General features: G+C 38.8%; 5 protein-coding genes across 6 annotated transcripts; 2 read left to right on the plus strand and 3 right to left on the minus strand.

Moving 5' to 3' along the window:
• The first annotated feature begins 531 nt into the window (after positions 1–531).
• LOC133726219 (protein SOB FIVE-LIKE 4-like) lies at positions 532–1,631 on the plus strand. Its single transcript, XM_062153725.1, has one exon. The coding sequence runs from the start codon at positions 961–963 to the stop codon at positions 1,327–1,329; it is 369 nt and encodes a 122-aa protein (XP_062009709.1). The 5' UTR covers positions 532–960; the 3' UTR covers positions 1,330–1,631.
• A 1,398-nt stretch (positions 1,632–3,029) lies between these two features.
• Positions 3,030–5,987, minus strand: LOC133726217 (6-phosphogluconate dehydrogenase, decarboxylating 2). Of its 2 annotated transcripts, none has more exons than XM_062153724.1 (2): positions 5,870–5,987; positions 3,030–4,807 (listed from the first exon to the last, which is right to left on the minus strand). In XM_062153724.1, exon 2 carries the CDS (start codon positions 4,797–4,799, stop codon positions 3,333–3,335), a length of 1,467 nt encoding a protein of 488 aa, XP_062009708.1. In that variant the 5' UTR covers positions 4,800–4,807; positions 5,870–5,987; the 3' UTR covers positions 3,030–3,332. The 2 variants fall into 2 exon arrangements, with proteins under 2 accessions (XP_062009708.1, XP_062009707.1); XM_062153723.1 differs by having other exon boundaries at positions 5,758–5,914.
• A 740-nt stretch (positions 5,988–6,727) lies between these two features.
• On the minus strand, positions 6,728–9,665 carry LOC133726220 (probable galacturonosyltransferase 9). The gene is made up of 3 exons (XM_062153726.1): positions 9,188–9,665; positions 7,470–8,654; positions 6,728–7,320 (listed from the first exon to the last, which is right to left on the minus strand). Exons 1-3 carry the CDS (start codon positions 9,353–9,355, stop codon positions 7,045–7,047), a joined length of 1,629 nt encoding a protein of 542 aa, XP_062009710.1. The 5' UTR covers positions 9,356–9,665; the 3' UTR covers positions 6,728–7,044.
• A 936-nt stretch (positions 9,666–10,601) lies between these two features.
• LOC133726221 (pentatricopeptide repeat-containing protein At3g49170, chloroplastic) lies at positions 10,602–13,405 on the plus strand. The gene has a single exon (XM_062153728.1). It carries the CDS (start codon positions 10,629–10,631, stop codon positions 13,170–13,172), a length of 2,544 nt encoding a protein of 847 aa, XP_062009712.1. The 5' UTR covers positions 10,602–10,628; the 3' UTR covers positions 13,173–13,405.
• A 2,800-nt stretch (positions 13,406–16,205) lies between these two features.
• LOC133745164 (basic leucine zipper 43-like) lies at positions 16,206–17,201 on the minus strand. Its single transcript, XM_062173168.1, has one exon. The coding sequence runs from the start codon at positions 17,033–17,035 to the stop codon at positions 16,376–16,378; it is 660 nt and encodes a 219-aa protein (XP_062029152.1). The 5' UTR covers positions 17,036–17,201; the 3' UTR covers positions 16,206–16,375.
• Positions 17,202–18,936: the final 1,735 nt, after the last annotated feature.

Here is an 18,936-nt window from a genome sequence, read left to right on the forward strand (position 1 = left end):
ACGGAGGATGTCTGCGGATGTATGACTATGACACGAGTGAACGCAAGCAGCTATATGTTTGGCAATTGAATACAGAAGACAATCAAGACATAGATGGGATCATGGGATTGTGAGCGATAGAGGAGTTGGAAAATTGGGTAATGGACACTTGAGACGTTATTCACTGCCCGGAAAAATTCTTACCGATGATGTTGGGCAAATAGACCTGCTAGCTTTCGACTCAAATGATCATGATATATATCATTTATCTACTTATACAAGATGAAATCTTCGATCCGTTGCAACATTTGTACAAAAGAGTGGTCAGAACTCCCCGGAGGCTGCGATAGAAATAAAGTTTACATGTCTCCATTTTCGCTCCCATTGTGGCCTACACCGGTTCCGAGACTGCCACAGCAATCCAATGCCCACCAGCCACCGCCACTGCCACCATCACCGCCATATGTAAATTGATGGAAGAGGAACTTTACATTTATTTGATATCTCATACGCATATTATTAGTCTAGTTTGTGCTGGCATGTAGTCTACAGACAAGACAGAATTCATGTAGAAACAATCAAACACCTATGCAAGCCTATTTCATATTTTAAAGTAAGAAGAAGAAAAAATGATGGGTTTAACATTCATCTCTGTATTCTGTACTAGAAGCTGGATTTTCATTCAAGATACAATGACAAAGTAAAAGGAAGAATATATACCAGTAGACCGACCGCATTTTATACTATTTTTTCCTCCTTAAATGGAAGCTTCGTACCCTTTTGCACGAGATTTTGAGTCCTCAAAATCTACCTTTTCATCAATAATACAATTTAAAATTTTTAGACAATTGTCTTCTACTAGTTTAATCGTAGTATTAATAGTCATAGCAGTACATATATAGAGGCATACAGTTCATTCTAGCATTCATAGGCAGGCCTTTATTCTCTCTCTCCTCTCTTCTCTCTTCTCTCTCTTTAGAAATGGAGTCCTATAAACACTTGTTGAGCACAGAAGGATGTAGCAGCAGTGAATCAGGGTGGACTACATATATTGCCTCTCCCATGGAAGAAGATGAACCTCAATGCAGTTATGATGATGTTGAATACAACTATAATAGCATTACAAGTCACACAAGCATTCAAGAGATTGACAAAGATGACAATGGCAGTGATGATTCAATGGCTTCGGATGCATCCTCTGGCCCAAGCCATCATCAACACCACCTTGTCTTGCCTTCTCGCAGTAAAGAAAGTAATCCAGGCACTGCTCGTTATAGCAAGCAATCGAAGAACAAGAACACAAGCAAACAAGAGAAGAAAAGGGGTGAAAAGAGTACCAAACGGAAGTGAGAAGTCGATGCAGGCTCAAGAAGTGATGGAGGCACAGATACGAGTCCTGCTCATAGAAAAGACTGCAAATTATAGTTGTTTATTAAGACTATAAGCTTGCAAATGAGAAGAAGATGTATATTCTTTCTTTGTATTCAGAAACAGAAGCATATATACTCTTTTTTATTTCTGAAAATTATTGATGATTCATGCCACGTACTTAACTGTTCTACAAGGAAACAAAGTGAATGACCAGTTTCTCATTTTTCCAGCACAATTAGCTTGAATTTCTTGTGTGTTTTCTCAACATAATTCAAGATGTACATAACTGTTAATGTTTAAAAGTTCGGCGGTAGCTGAACCTTTGTTAACGCTGATCCGGTGGGCGGATCGATACTTGTGATGTTCTCAAAGCTTCCGCTACCTGTCAAGTAAAATACAAAGGGGCGTCAGAGGCAGACCGCGCCGGGCGGTCTTCAACTCTCCGATGCCTAAGTTAGTCAATGTATTTATGTTGACAAAGTAACAGTAGATAAGTATTGAATGCGTAATTAATGAGGAGAGAGGAGAGAACCTTTTATAGGTGAGGAGGAGGTTGACCTCCTCCTTGTTTTCGATGTGGGACTGATGTGCTTCAGTTCCCAGCTCTGGGAGCTACTGATGCCATTTTGGCACGGCGCGTGGCGGCGCGTCGGCGGTGACCTGGGGGTGATCCGACGCTGAGGTTGTAGCCCGCCTGGCGGTGTATCTGTATGTCACTCCTTTGGTTTGAATTAGTACCTTTGGCGGTACAATGAGCGTGGCCCATTATAGCTAATGATGCTTGCAAATGTACATGTATGTACAATAACTGTTTGTGCCCTTAATTTCTTGTGTCTTTGAATGAACCAAGTGTATGTTTGCTGGAAAGAAGATTCATAGAATGGCGCACATGTGGATCTGCATAGAAATAAAAATGAAAAAAAGACTAACAGTTCACCAGAAAAAACTGGCCAATTATGATGGCATAAGGTACATAAACCAACAGGGTGTACATTGCGCTGGAAAGAAGAAAGATCAACCTAGCAAGACAAAAGCCAACTTAGAAAGACAAATGCCAACTATATATGAGTACTACCCCAGATGTGCAAGCACAACAGCAAAGCAAATACCTAGTATGGGCTGTACTTTAATTTCAAAGATTATTTTAGCTTCATACAAAACAGAATCTGTCTATTTTTAACAAAATCTGTCTGCAGTTAGAATCAGTGAGAAGAATGTTGGCAGTACTTTGGAAGTAAACTAAAATGACCTAATCAGAGTGTCTCTTTAATTTGGTCAATGACCAACTGATAGGTAACCAACTCCGCAAGTATGGTGAACTCCTTATCTGCATAAGTATGTCTTATGCAGCGGTTAGCAGTTAGGACTATTATTTCAATCACCAACAAACTATTTAATTGGGTTATTTGGCAAATATGGAGTGCTACAAGTTTTGACAGGTAGATTTTAGGTCGGAGTCAACCAAATTAGGTTTCTCAACCCTACTAGGCACAGGTGTGGTGCCACGCTTGATTTTGGTTCATTTATAGAGAAATTTGCACATGGCAGTCACATTCTGAGACAGGTTGACACTCTAAAAGCAATATCTGAAGAATATTTATCAACAAGAAGATAGATGCAAGACAAAGACGCTAAATAATGGGAAGAAATTTACAAAAACAAAAGGGAATTGCAGAAAGTGAGAAGAATACGTGAACTTTCTCTGTTGATTTTCATGTTCAAATATTGCAGTTTACAGTACTACCACCAGTCTCCCACATCAAATAGAATACATTTTCCAACAGTGATGCCAAAGCAGAAGCACAACAAATTCAAATCTAATGCACACTACTAAAACTTAAAGCAAATTGATAAAACTTATTTGGGATTAATGTTCACCAAAAACAGTTGACGGAAGCTCCGCCCAGCATAAAATCCTCAGCAGAAGTTATTAGGGATGAAAGTGAGTTCTGCTTAAGTTGAATGAGAAGGGAAATGGGAACTTAAATCTTGGATTGCTTAGCAATCTTGAACCATTCAGTGTGGAAAGCACCTTCAACATCAGTTCTTTCATATGTATGAGCACCAAAGTAGTCGCGTTGAGCTTGGACCAAGTTAGCTGGCAGTCTCGACCTTCTGTAGGTGTCAAAATAAGCAAGACTAGCTGACATACCTGGGGTACTGATGCCTGAGTTGATAGCAAGGCATACCACCCTTCGCCACGCAGACTGTCGCTCAATGATCTCCTTCGAAAACTCAGGGTCCACAAGAAGGTTTGCAAGATCACTGTTCCTATCGTAAGCCTGCTTAATTCTGTCCAAGAACACAGCTCGAATGATGCAACCTCCCTTCCAAATCCTAGCCAATTCGCCCAACTTCAAGTCCCATCCCTGCTCAATACTCTTTGCACGGATCAAATTCATGCCCTGTGCATAACTGCATATCTTGGATGAATAGAGAGCTTGCCTCACATCATCGACCAACTTTGCCTTATCCACCTCTTGGTCAGTCAAGATATCACCAAAGCCACCTGCTTTGAACACTTTAGCAGCTTCAACCCTCTCATCCTTTAACCCACTGAGGAACCTTGCATCCAAAGAAGATTCAATTGTGGGAGCGGCAATGGATAGTTCAGCAGCTTGCTGTACAGTCCATTTACCAGTACCCTTCATGCCGGTCTTGTCCAAAACCTTGTCCACCAAATATCCATCTCCCTTGTCGTCCTTGATTCCAAAAATATCTGCAGTGATTTCAATCAAGAAGCTCAGCAGCTCTCCCTTGTTCCATTCTGAAAAAACATTTTGTAGTTCCTCATTTGACAACTTCCCAACAGATTTAAGAACATCATAAGCCTCTGCTATCAGCTGCATGTCACCATATTCAATTCCATTATGAATCATCTTCACAAAGTTACCAGACCCACCTTTGCCAATGTAAGTCACACAGGGGCCACTGTCTGGAACTTGAGCTGACACCTTAAGAAGGATGTCTTCAATGTACTTATAGGCCTCAAAGGATCCTCCAGGCATCATAGAGGGTCCATATCGAGCCCCCTCTTCGCCACCTGAAACTCCCATTCCAAGGTAAAGAAGACCCAATTCAGCCATGGCTTTCTGCCTCCTCTCAGTGTTCTCATACCACTCATTACCACCATCAATAATGCAGTCACCCTTCTCCAGGTAGACGGAGAGAGTCTTTATGGTCTGATCAACAGGCGCCCCAGCCTTGACAAGCATGATTACCACCCGAGGTTTTTGGATTGACTTAACAAAAGATTCAGGATCATGGAAGCCGTAAAGGGGAAGGTTTCCTTCCTTTTTAGCTCGCTCAACAGTCTCATCAACTTTGGAGGTAGTTCTATTGTACACGGAAATGGGGAAGCCTTTCTCTGCAATATTGAGGGCCAAATTTTGGCCCATGACAGCCAAACCAGCAAGGCCAATTCTTGTAGGGTTTGGTGGTGCAGCCATCTTTTACTCTGTTAAACATTTTGGAATTATTAGTGAGAGTGTGAGATTGGGTCCATATATTGGCAAAGACAAAATATGTGTAAAGATCTGAGAATCCTTGGTTCAAAACAACAATAAAAATAGCAGCACCATTTTATGAAATTTACTACTCCAATCTATAGGACAATCACTTGCCAACAGGATTTCTGAGGGAACCCATACCAACATGCAAATCTCATTTTGAATCATGTTCAATGACGAATAGTTTCTTGTACCTAGATACTAGCTTTTACAATTGTATTGAAAACCACAAACAACCTTACTCACTAAATACATGTGATCCCGTTGACCTGACACTAAAAAAAAAAAAATCCCAAAACAGCAATGATTCTCCAAAATGAATTTATGAAAGCCCTCACTTTTACAGTCGTATTGCTACAATCAAGTCAACAGCCGCGAAATCGGAGTCACTCATTGCCCGACAATAGTAAAAGTAACCAACTAGATCATCTCCAGTAAAGCTATTCAGATCAATCGAGAGACTCACTAACTCTCTAATCATTTCTAACAAGATTCAATCATTCATGGTTATTAAGAGAACAAATAACTGACATAGAAGGACAGCATCCCAAATCTCAAACTCATCAACCACAATGAGTGAAGGAACTAAAAAGCATGATCTAACCAATCTGAAAAATCCGAAACAGCACAGATCATATGAAACCAGATACAGATACACAAAGCTAGAATTGAGTGATGCATATAGGCCAATAATACATAATGAAGCAAAACATAGATCAGCAATTCCAAATCATGCAAAACCAACAAACAGCAACACTATGCTTCATTTCCAATATAATCATAGAAAACCAATCGAAAAGTTGAAAAAGCTACAATCTTTAACCACAGTCAACAACTCTACATAGCAGGCAACAAGAGACAATTTTGATAAAAACCCAGAAAGTGACAGAATGCAAACCTTGAAAATGAGCAACACCCAGAAAAAAAAAAATCAAAGATCTGGGTTTGGCGGAGAACAATGATTAGTAATTGTGAGGAAGAAAATAAGAAGCAAGAATGAAATTGTTCACCTTTTAACGGAGGAAAGGTTTGTGTCGTTGTTGGGATGCTTTAAAGTGTGGAGTCAAAATTGGCCGCTGCTTTGGTAGGTGAGGTGGACAAGCCGTCGTTGAAGATGGGTTAGGTGGAATGTGAAAAATTACTTACCGTAAGGTTGACGACTCGTGATGAAGTTTTTTTTCTTTGGAACGGCTACTGATGAAGTTTTCACTTGTAGAATTTTTACCCAGAGCTGTTTGGTAAAGATCTTTTCATTTATAAAGAATATACTCAAATTAAATGTAAGCCAAACAGGATTTAAACTTTGTATAAAGCCAAAAATTAGTATCTCGTGTCATTTCATTACAGTTTTTGATTGATCTAATTTTTTGTTTTTGCTTTTTTACCGTTGTTGAGTCGAGACCTCCAACTCACAAATAGAAGATCTATGCTGCTAAAACAAGTAGCTGTGTGCGACTTCTATGAATAAATATCACAAAAACTATGATGGTTTTATACTTTTATTTCCACCCAGCAAACATTTTACTATACCTAGCAATACAATTTTGAATTTGATTAATCCGATTATATCACATGTTATAGTAAGTGGAATCAGATTATTCAAATGATATCTAGCATAACATGTGATATATTATTTAATCTTACGGTAAAGATTCTTTTTGGGTGTACAAAAAGATTTGAATTTTATATGAAATTGTTTCTTTAGTAATGCATGCACCTGGCCTGTGCAATGTGGAGTATATTCAATGTCAATAATATGTCATCAATGTGTAAGCATTATCAGCCAATTAGGAAATCCAGAATCACCAGAGATTACTTTGAATAACAGGATATGCTTGGACGGAAAGGAACTGAAATTGGAAACCATCTTCTAGTCTGAATCTATCTGTGAATCACATATACTGCAAAGAATCATTGCTAAGTGTACATTCCCAATATCACTGTCTGTTCTTACAACTCATGACTCATATGAATAACACATACAACATTAAAGAGATGCCATGAGATGGTCCTTTCCAAAAGAAGAAACACATAATTTCACCGAGCTTCGCTCTGACGGTTGCAGCAACTAATGAGGGATTCCAAAACTTGTGTCTAGATAAGTAAAGAGAGGTAGATGATATATAGCTTAGCTGCCGCTCGCTTATGGTTGAGGTGAAGCAGTAGAGTTTATGGTTGTATCAGTCTATAAACCAAAATTGCACATCTGAACAAATTCCATACCATTGTCCATATATTTAGTCCAGAGATTCTTGTACTGGTTCATAGCAATGTCCAGCCAAGGTTTCATATGTCCATTGTAATGAATGACTGCCGCATTGTTAATCTCATCCATGCTGATACTGGGGTTGTACCCCAGCCCGAGCACGTGCCAAGATTTGTCCAGAGACTTTGTTGTCGAGTAGAAGGTAATCAGCCCCGCTGCACTAGTCCCTGACTTATACAGAGTCTGGTTCTCATTCTGCATAAACAGGGAGAAGAAAATGAATACTCATACATATATGCACAGTTATATAACAGCTCGACTACATTGTTCAACTATAAATGGTGCCATTGATTAAAAATTTCCAAGTGAAAATCACACATTGTTTAGGGAAATTGTACACTTACCAAGTTCTGCCAGCTATGGTATTGCTCTGTGCATCCCTCCTGCCTCCAAGCGTCAAGATCAAATATATTCATTCCATATGCCCAAGCACAGGACCGGGGATTGAACCTCTCTCTAATAAGAGGGTGTGAAAAGTTCAAGTACTGAGCATATCGACGGAAGGACCCAAAGCAGGTCTCAACTGCTCCGTTCACCTTCCCATCCAAATCAATATTCCACAATCCTGTCAAGTCTTTTTGAACCACAACATCATCATCCAGAAAGAGAATCTTGTTTAGTTTTGGATACATTTCTGGCATATAAAACCGAAGCTCATGCAATAGTGACGAGTATGGGTTCCTATTCCTTTTAGATGTCTCCTTGGTCGCAAGCCCCTGCAAACTTGGCACATATGAGGAATTCAAGAAAGTAAAATCTTCTATTGCCTTCACCTCCACATACGCACCCCGTTCCACTGGTCTCATCTTAAACCAAACCTTCATTGGTGCAAGATTCATCCTATCTGTAACAACATGGAAAACATGTCTCCACGGTTCAATTGCATTATTCACCACAGATCGGATCACCACCGAGACAGCAATCACGTTATCTGAAAAAATTGCATAATGGTACAAAGTTGGGTCCTCAAACTCGGGGCTTGGTTCCTCCTCCTTATACTTCTCCGGATGTGAAATTCTCTCTTCAACAAGCCTCATGGCCAAACAATGCAAACTTTTTGGAATCGACCTTGCTGCAATCGAGCTCGCAAATGCCCCGTTCTTCTTTGCCTTTATAAGCAACTCATTAACAGCAAAAATCGTATCCTTCAGCTTCTGAATCTTGAGCTGATTATCATAGTTCTCCTTTGACTCTGTGATCATTAACCGGGCAGTTTTAACCTTATCCTTCACCTCCTTCTCAAACTGCCTCAAAACATCCTCATCCACGGGACCATCTGATTCAAACAAACTAGTCCGGTAACTCGGTTTCTTTTGAAGATCAGAGAAATTGGATGCCAAATCATCAAACATTCTCATTTGCCTAGATATCTCAAGCTTAAGCTTCCTGGCATAAGCCGCATACGCATTGACAAGAGTGACATGATCATTTGCTTGCTTGTATATCAAATCTAATCTGGTTTTCAGTGGGTCAGAATTTAAAGCTAGAAACGTTCTACGCATGTACGCGTTTCCAGTACTTGGAAGTGCCTGCATAACAAATCAAGATCATAAATTTATACCTCAAACTCTATCTAACTGCAAAAATTCGCATGTGGGTATTGCATAAATCTACGATTTGGGTTCACATGTGAAAAATAGAATGTGAGTTGTGCATAACTAGTTGGAAGTGCCTGCACTATACATCAAGATCATAAATTTATAACTCAAACTCTGCCTAACTGCAAAAACTGGCATGTGGGTTTTGCATTTCAAGATTTGGGCTTTACTTAAATCTAAGATGTGACTTCAAATGTGAAAACTAGAATTTGGGATTGCCTGCATTATACATCAAGATCATATATTTATAACCCAAACTCACTCTAACTCTAAAAATTAGCATGTGGGTTTTGCATTATGAGATTTGGGTATTGCTTAAATCATAGATTTGGGTTCAAATAGAATGTGGGTTGTGCCTAATGAGTGAAATTGACATCTGGGTTATGCTCAAGTTTCAAATTTTCAATCTGGGTCTAGATTAATCACAAAACTAATGGAGTGAAAATATGGATTAGAGTACTTACAGAGTCATGGTGAGGAGTTGAGGGATTGGTGGTGAGGAGCACAGAGATGGTAGCAATGAAGAGAAGAGAGAACATAGCCGATACAAAGATCCGATACGAGAAGAAGCTCCGGAGGCTGAACCCGCCGAAACCGGATCCTGCTCTGCTTCCTCGCACGGCCACCGCCATTGGAGGAGAACGACGACGTTTTGCTGAGCTTGGGGTCAGATCGGAGAGCTGTTAATCTGAGAATGATATAATATTTTGTTCAACTCTTTTTCTTGGAAAGAAGAAGAAGCAGTAGTGGAAGCAAGTGTGTGAATGTGTGAGAGATCTCAGCTGGGTCTGGGTGTGACCATGTGAGCGTGGAAGAGATCAAAGCTAAAGAGTGAGGAAGAGATCTAATGCGTGTCGGTGTTAATTGTTTTGCTTTAGGAAATTAGGAAGGAAGTAATATGATAATGGGTGTTGGAGTGTGACTCTGAGGTGTTGGAAATTGGATGGGAAATGGGACCATAGACCATAAACCAAGTTTGGTTAGTCGATGAGTGTTTTTAAGGGTGTGTTCGGCTCTGTTTTTATGGGAAGTGCTTTTGCTCAATAGTGTGTTTTAAGCCTCCTTTTAGGTAAGTGATGAATCTCTTGAGGAAGTTCTGTGCCAGAATCACTCTGTGTGGAATGTGGAGTATATATACATGTGTTGCACCTATAAATTTGTGTGAAGTCACTCGTTTAAGTGCTTCCTCAAAACACACTCAAAAGAAATTCTCCAATAAAGACGTGGAAATGTCATAAAAATGGCTTTCTTATAAACAATGCAACTCAATTCTTATATGCATCACTCAAGAGTAAATTAAATATACATGGATAATATTTATTTTAATGATTCTTAACAACTAGAGTGTACCGTGTGTATTTAGAGGCATAATAGTCATTTTGTATTCAAAGTGCGTTGGACTCCTACCGTCTTAGTATAATTTTCTTTTAGATCATTGCATTAATTACGCAATTAGAATATTTTCATCAGCTATAAATACATCGGATAGCCATTCCTAAAAAAACACAGATATTTTGTATGCAATAATTATAATATTTAGGACTTGAGAGGCTATTATCTACTTTTCATTTGCTATCACTAGACGAGTAAGTGCAGTTACTCTCAATAGTGACCTTTCATCATTACCATTTCTCGATGGGATTATTGAAAGTTCATTGTCTTTGGAAAAAAAATATATATATAAGAGAATTGCTTTCAAAATCTCGCCAAAATTTTCTGCAAGTAGCCAAACACGGCCCTAGAAATAAGCATCAATAACCTTAATATTTTTCTCCTGGGTCAAGAAGCTTTGACTTTGATTTTTAACAATAAAAAAAAAAACAGAAATAAATATTTGATAAAAAAAAAAAACAAATAAGTAAAATGAAAACGGGGGGGGGAGGCTAGCCGTTGGAGATAACAGAAATGCTGATTCCAAGCCTCTCGCTTCCCGCTCCCGCCAAATTGCCTCCGCCCTCTTCTTCTTCTTCTTCTCTCCGACACCACCAAGACCCAAACTTTGAGCCTCTCCACCGCCGTCTGATCACCCAAATAAATTTCGGCCATCTCCGCAACGCAATCTCCACCCTCGATCTCATGGCCCTCCGCGGCTCCCACCCTGGCCTCCCCACCTACTCCCTCCTCCTCAAGTCCTGCCTCCGCTCCCGCAACTTCCACCTCGGGAAGCTCGTCCACGCGCTGCTGACTCAGTCCCCACTCGACCCCGACTCTGTCATTCTCAACTCGTTGATTAGCCTCTACTCGAAATCGGGAGACTTTCAAAAGGCGCGATCGATCTTTCAAACTATGGGAGAGAAGAGAAATTTGGTGTCTTGGAGTGCGATGGTGTCGTGTTTCGCGAACAACGGCATGTCGTTGGAGGCGGTTTCGGCGTTTGTTGATATGCTTGAGGAGGGGTTTTACCCGAACGAGTTTTGCTTTGCGTCGGTTGTTCGGGCGTGTTCGAATTCGGAGCATGTTGGGATTGGGAAGGTGGTTTTCGGGTCGGTGATTAAAACTGGGTATCTTGAGTCGGATGTGTGTGTTGGGTCTTCGTTGATTGACATGTTTGCCAAGGGCGGTGGGGACTTAAGGGATGCATATAAGGTGTTTGAGAAAATGGCTGAGACGGATGTGGTGACTTGGAGCTTGATGATCACTAGGTTTGCGCAGATGGGTGATCCGAGAAAGGCGGTTGAGTTGTATATGGATATGTTGTCAAATGGGCTAATGCCGGACCAGTTTACAATGAGCGGTGTTGTGTCGGCTTGTACCAAGTTGGGGTCGTTGGCGTTGGGGCAGCAGTTGCATTCGTGGGCTGTACGGTCTCGGTTGGGTTTGGATCACTGCGTTGGGTGTTGTTTGGTGGACATGTATGCCAAGTGTGGAGGTGGTGGGTCGAGGAAGGTGTTTGATCGGATGCGAGAGCATAGTGTTATGTCTTGGACTGCTGTTATCACTGGATATGTGCAGAGTGGAGGGGGCGATGAGGAAGCTGTCAAGCTATTTGTTGAAATGATCTCGTGTGGTCATGTTTCGCCCAATCATTTCACGTTTGCTAGCATTCTGAAGGCTTGTGCAAACCTTTCTGATCTGCGTAAGGGAGAGCAAGTTCACTCCCTTGCAGTGAAACTTGGTCTTGCATCGGTTAATTGTGTGGGGAATTCACTTATTAGCATGTATGCAAAGTCTGGCCAGGTGGAAGATGCGCGGAAAGCTTTTGATCTTCTGTATGAGAAGAATTTGATATCTTATAATACAATCGTTGATGCATATGCCAAGCATCTAGACACAGAAGAAGCCTTTGGACTTCTCCATGAAGTCGAGAATACCGGACTTGGGGCTAGTGCTTTCACATTTGCTAGTCTCTTGAGCGGAGCTGCCAGCCTTTGTGCAGTTGATAAGGGCGAGCAAATACATTCCCGGATTATAAAATCAGGATTTGAGTCAAACCAAAGCATTTGCAATGCCTTGGTTTCTATGTATTCCAGGTGTGGAAACATAGACGCTGCTTTTCAAGTGTTTAATGAGATGGAAGATTGGAATGTTATATCATGGACTTCAATGATCACAGGTTTTGCAAAACATGGTTATGCGGCTAGAGCTGTGGGACTGTTTAACCAAATGCTTGAGGCTGGGTTAAAACCGAATGAGATCACATATATTGCTGTTTTATCAGCTTGTAGCCATGCCGGTTTGATTTCTGAGGGGTGGAAACACTTGAAGGAAATGCACCAACAACATGGTATTGTCCCAAAAATGGAACACTATGCATGTATGGTTGATTTATTGGGCCGCTCAGGATCCCTTGTAGAAGCCATTGAGTTTATTAACTCAATGCCTTTTGAAGCTGATGCACTAATCTGGCGAACATTTCTTGGAGCATGCCGAGTGCATGGTGACATTGAGCTTGGGAAACATGCGGCAAAGATGATTATTAAGCAGAACCCACATGATTCAGCGGCATATAGCTTACTATCAAATTTGTATGCTTCCACAGGTCAGTGGGAAGAAGTAGCAAATATAAGAAAAAATATGAAAGAGAAAGCTTTGGTCAAAGAAGCAGGTTCTAGCTGGATAGAGGTGAAGAATAAGATGCACAAGTTCCATGTTGGAGATACTTCGCACCCAAAAGCACGGGAGATTTATGATGAACTGGACCAATTGGGTTCAAAGATAAAGAAATTGGGTTACGTCCCCGATACAGATTTTGTACTTCATCAGGTGGAAGAGGAGCAAAAGGAATATTATTTGTTTCAGCACAGTGAGAAATTAGCAGTGGCATTTGGTCTTATAAGCACATCGAAATCAAAACCCATAAGAGTATTCAAGAATCTCCGTGTTTGTGGAGATTGTCACACTGCAATTAAGTATATTTCAAAAGCCACGGGAAGAGAAATAGTGGTAAGGGATTCAAATCGGTTTCATCAGTTCAAGGATGGGACATGTTCTTGCAATGACTACTGGTGATGGCATTATAATATCAAAGTGCCAAAACGGAGACAGTTTAAGAATCAGATAGAATTACTCATCAGTTGAAGCCTTGAAGGTGGATTCTTGATTCAGTTTTGGAGGTCTCAGGTCCTGGTTTTTCCAGTTGTAGACTGTACAGTTCATATTTGCAGCTTTCCTGTAGAACTATTAATGGATACTCAAATACTATTTCATGATTTATCTGAATAAAATTGTGCAGTTGTGTCCTACATCTCAGACTCATACTTATAGACAGCTATTTAGCAATGAACAATACTATTTAGCAATGAACAATACTATGTTTCATTTAAATTTTCATAATAAGGTGGACTGTGATGAATGAAGATGGATAGGAACTATCGTTCATCAACAAAACCAAAAAATGATCCAATATGTCAGACTCTACACCTCTGTCAGACTCTACACCTCTGTCCAACCTGTTCAGTTGCAGGTGTTGTGTTCGCTGCTGATGCTGCATGCTCGGTGCATAATTCAAGTTGAGAGGAACATGTTTCTGTAAGTAACTACTCAACTTTGAGTCTTTTCTTTCAGAAAGTTGTTAATTATGCAGTGTTTGCAGTACAGGGTACTCTCGTTTAAAATATTGTCTCATGGTATGCTGATTATAATGGGAGTCATCTGATGTATAACATATTAAGCTAACAAAAGTTAAGAACTTTGACTTACAAAATTGAAAAAGTTGTCTAGAAACCGAGTAAATCTTGATACGATACGTCTGATGAGGTCTTGTTGGAATATTGTGCCTCTGAGCTTGAGTTAAAGTCAGTTCAATTGCGTGGGGAATATATATTCTGTATCAGAATTCAGAAGTCTTATGTTGAACATATTTTTTTCCTCTATCAACCCAATTAGAAGGGTTTGGATAAGGAACTAATAATGATCATTGGAAATATTTAAATAAAATATCAAGGCTCTTACGTTTGAAGATCTTCCTAGGCATGCCTTGTAGGAAACAGAGTGATGCAGTATTTGCTCAGTAGCAAAATCAAGAAAACAATTTACAAAACAAGAAATAAACCAAACCGTGTCATATTTAGTCAAGCCAAACTCTCTAAAAGCTACAAACAGTTCTTCTTGGATTGATATGTTAGTGGATAGATATTCAAGCTATGATACTGTGATGTTTATCATTCACTAATTTTATATATATTTGAACAAAAATTACAATTTATATGAATCAAAGTTACAATATCACATTCGTTTACACTATTTACATATAATTAAACCAAAATTACATAATTAACAATAACTTGTTCAAAAATATGTAACAAAGTTGTAAGTGATGTAATTATCATTAAAAGAACTAAGGGGGGTGTATTCATTTAAGAGTCTACAAGATTTTTTTGTATTTTGAAAGTCTATGGGTATTCAATTGAGATTTTAAACAATTCTTTAAAATCTTGATGTATTCAATTAAGATTTAAAATTATCCATTCAAATCTGCAGATATTCAAAAGTGTACGGATTTTGAAGGATTTCATTAAATGCTGGATTTTGAAGGATTTTATAGTGCTTTTTATACATATCAAAACTCAAAAACAATCCAACCACTTTCCAAGAGATTTTGATAGATTCTTTCTCACTCAAAAAATGAAGAAGCTCTTCACCAAAAAAAGAAAGAAAGAAGAAGCAGCTCTCAAGAGGTGACACTCATCTATTTTGTCTTAGACCTATCTTCCCACTATCCTCCTTTGCCTCTGCTTTCATCTAATAATTTTTTTTTAAATTTTTATCACTATAGCTCTGGAAGCCTTAATCCTTCTAGCTAATTAAGCTCACTTTCAATGGTATTGTTAAGATGATACACACACACATGTTTCTGTTTTTTTTTTTGAATCAAGCTAGAAGCAGCGTGCCATATATCCATCTAAAGCCAGAATAGGCCGTTACATACACACATGTTTCTTTTGTAAATTAGATATGAAATAAATTATGTCATTAGTTTACTACTTTACTTTTTGTGTCACGTACATGCATTTTGGTTGATTAATTTTCTCTCATTATTCATAAATCATTATACAGAACATAAAGAATGGTAGATTGTCATATATATATATATATATATATATATATATATATATATTTGTCATTGATATAGCATTATAGTTGGATCCATACATCCATTGCTTTTAAAGAAGAAGGAAAAAAAAAATTAACCTACCAAAAACATCATAAAGACTTGTAAAATCTAAACAAATACCAGTAAATTTGTCATTGATATAGCATTATAGTTGGATCCATACATCCATTGCTTTTAAAGAAGAAGGAAAAAAAAATTAACCTACCAAAAACATCATAAAGACTTGTAAAATCTAAACAAATACCGGTAAATCAATCCATTAGAATCAATCAGAGTCCATATAGAATTTAAACAATCCGTGGATTAAGTAAATTCATGGATTATAAAAACTCAAACAAAATCTTTTAAAATCTGAATTGAATACACCCCCCTAAGATTACATAGAATAGAACTCACGTTACCACAATAATAACAAATTTGTTGTCACATTTGTAAATGTAGGTATTACATACTGGTATGTACTGTAGAACTTTTCGCTTTTCAATATGTTTTTCTAATTATAGTAATTTTAATATGACGAACCCAACACCCATTTTCACCACCTTTATTTCTGTGTCATGTCCAACTCTTCTCCACCCATTGCCACTCATTGCTCCACCCATTGCAATATTGCCACTCATTCCTGTTTTTTTTTTTTTTTCTAGTACACCTGATATAATTGCTACTTTCTATTTTGTGCAGTAATCTTATTTTTTTCAAACATCATGCTTGCTGGATTTCTCTTTTAGTACTGTTCCGGTAATCGCGTAATTGCTTTTATTTTTTCATCTGAATCTATGGAAGTTTTCTTAGATAGTTTTTCTGTACGGATCATTGTTTTGTCTCTGCTGGATATCTGAGATAGTTGTTGCCATGAATGTTGGTAGTACCTTTCTGTGAAGGATGCATGACTTAGGAATTTTGATACTAAACATAAATAGATAAGAATCTAACAAAGAGAATGCCAATTTTATTGATCAAGGATTCAATGAAAATCCTCAAATTTCTAATTGGATCTCACAGAGAGGCTGGTTCACTTCTACACAAACAGAAGTGAACCACCATGGATGGAAAATGATAAAAACTCTCTCTCCTCCATCGATCAATCGATCTTAATTATTTAGCCTAGCAAATCCATCGAACTTGTTGTGATGGGCTGGTTTGAGGACTCTGCTCTCAGATAAGCTGTGTTGCAGGGAACATCGACCTCCAGCTGGTCTCTCAAGGATGGATGATAGTTAGAATTAGGACTATGCAGCTGCAGGTCACTCAGCATTTGGCGGAGTTCAGAAGCCTCCTCTTTGAGCTGAGCATTCTCTTGCAGAACTCTGTCATGGGACTCCGACACATGATTCAGCTTATCCACAAGTTGGTGATTCTCATTTCTGAGCCAAACCACCTGTGACCAGAGCTCATCCAGGTGCTTCTGCTTGCGCATACGCGATCTACGTGCAGATTCTCTGTTGGATATCATTCGTCTCTGTTTCCTCTCATTGATGAGACTTAGTTGCTGCTCATCAGCTTCGTCAGAGGTTGAGTTACTGCTGAAGGAACATGGTTGCTGGGGATTATTATTGTTATTAACTTCTTGAGGAACTAAGTGGGAAGGAAATTGGTAATTATTGTATAATGGAGTAGCGGAAAATCGGTTGAATTGAAAAGCGCTGGCTGGGTTGCTTTGAGTAGTAGTACTCATCATGCTAAAATGAGGTGGGTAGGGAGATGATAATGAACCGGAAGGGACTAGGTAATGAAGCCCTGTAGCCTCATCAGGCTGCATGGCTGGCTTCTTGAAACTTTTAGCGGAAGAAAAATTGAACTCAAGGTCTTGGTGGTGATGAAATTGGGTGTAGTACTTAATCTGTTGGTTTAATTTAGAAGGAGGAGTGAGGCTCTAGGAGAGGAGGTCTTTTATAGGATGAGAAGTGTGACAAAGTGCCTTAAGCTTCAGTTGATTGGTCTTTTATATCATGCAGCATCACATTCACATATGATGACATGAACGAATGTATATGCAAGAGGGTTCTCTTATGCATGTGTTCATTCATACTTTACTGACTACTACTACATCCATATATGCATGATGATGCTTGTATGCATATATACATGTAAGTTGTAACATGGGAAATTAGTAGTGTCTGTGGATAATCATTTTCCAGATCAAATCTCTGCTTACATCAGAGAGAGAGAGAGAGAGAGTTCAGATTATGGGGAGTACAATTATTTTACTGGGGAATGTTTAAGCAAAATAATACAGTGCAGAGAAAATGGGTGCATGAAGTCAATCTTAAATTTGGTGTGCCGTTGTCAAGTCTATGAGGATTGATGCTTGTTATCCAATAAGGCATTGTGACGTAAGGAATGAAAAGAATTGAACAGGTTCAGAAACGGAATCCCCTTTATACGTAACAGGTTTATAATAATTAAGGAGTTGATGACTCATCAAACACTTAACCCTTCAAAATATTAGCTGATCATTAGTTTACTTGATACTATCTACTTTGATTGGTAGCAAGCCTGCCATCTGCGGTAGTTTTTAGGCACTAGTCGATCATCTTCTGCTATTTCATGGTGGAGAAACCTACACAAGTAATCATCAGAGAATGTCTCAAATTCCAGTGTACCCAGCCTAGTTTAATAATAAGAGATTGCACAAATTTGGTTTTCTTCTTATATATTTAAGTATTAGTTTTTCTCGAAATTTCGTAGTCTTCTTTTACATGAACATCCAGTGTGATTGGGTGAGCTTTGTTCTGAAGAGTTAGGCAGGTAAAAGACGCCAATAGAGTGTCTGTTTCAAAAATGACTTGAAACTTCTAGTCATTGTTTATAGTACTTACTCATGTAATAATGCAATTCACCACTTTTCTTTACTGGAGTAAAAACGTGTAAAAGGGGCAGATTATGAAGGCTGAGGTTAATTAGTATGCAGATTGACAATTAAAGTGGGATCTAATTTATTGTCCTCTTCTTCAGTAAGCTGTACGTCTACAAAGGTTTAAGCATATATTCTCCAAGAAGTGCAAACTGAGATTCAATTATTATCAATCTGCATTATTTTAATTTCGTGATCAATCAATCTACATTATTAAAATCAAATAACCTGTTTGGTGTTTACTATATTTTCCATTAGAGGACAAATTGTCCTGAGAAAAACTAGCCTGCCCTGCTTAAGTAATCTGTATATATAATGGTGCACTTGGGTCAAATTATGTCAGCTGTTGCAGGAACATGAAGAGGATTAGCTTTTGTCCCAACCATTTAATTAGCAGATGATGTTACTTAGTGGAAGGATCTTGTTCTATTGTGGTGGGATTGGGAAATGGGAATGGATAATAATGTATTGATTATTATGGATGTACTTTGAAATGCACTGTTCCACTGACCAAAAAGCTTGTAATGGATGTTGCAGAAACAAAAATCTAAGTGATGAGCCGTATATCCGAATGCTGATGGAGTTGTGTGGCCGATATATGCCAAGAACGCGGAAAGAGTTAAAAAGTCTCTCATCGGAAAAGTGACACAACAATCTACCTAATCAAAGTGATCGAGTGGTCTACTACTGCTAATAACACCGTTCGCTGTACAGCTGGTAAAGGTGGAGGCATTATCAGTGCCTTCGAACTAATAGTGGATTCGCATTCGTCCGTGTTGCGCAACAAATGCTCTCTGCTTTCTGCT

The sequence above is a fragment of the Rosa rugosa genome, chromosome 1 (genome assembly GCF_958449725.1).
Source record: "Rosa rugosa chromosome 1, drRosRugo1.1, whole genome shotgun sequence".
Taxonomy (NCBI): Eukaryota; Viridiplantae; Streptophyta; class Magnoliopsida; order Rosales; family Rosaceae; genus Rosa; species Rosa rugosa.

Excerpts from the sequence above, each read along its gene's own strand:
- LOC133745164 (XM_062173168.1), bottom strand. The coding sequence starts at position 17,035 with ATGCAGCCTGATGAGGCTACAGGGCTTCATTACCTAGTCCCTTCCGGT.
- LOC133726217 (XM_062153724.1), bottom strand. The coding sequence starts at position 4,799 with ATGGCTGCACCACCAAACCCTACAAGAATTGGCCTTGCTGGTTTGGCT.
- LOC133726219 (XM_062153725.1), top strand. The coding sequence starts at position 961 with ATGGAGTCCTATAAACACTTGTTGAGCACAGAAGGATGTAGCAGCAGT.
- LOC133726220 (XM_062153726.1), bottom strand. The coding sequence starts at position 9,355 with ATGGCGGTGGCCGTGCGAGGAAGCAGAGCAGGATCCGGTTTCGGCGGG. Across the intron at positions 8,655-9,187 it reads CAACTCCTCACCATGACTCT|GCACTTCCAAGTACTGGAAA; the intron begins GTAAGTACTCTA and ends TTTGTTATGCAG. Across the intron at positions 7,321-7,469 it reads ACCATAGCTGGCAGAACTTG|AATGAGAACCAGACTCTGTA; the intron begins GTAAGTGTACAA and ends CTGTTTATGCAG.
- LOC133726221 (XM_062153728.1), top strand. The coding sequence starts at position 10,629 with ATGCTGATTCCAAGCCTCTCGCTTCCCGCTCCCGCCAAATTGCCTCCG.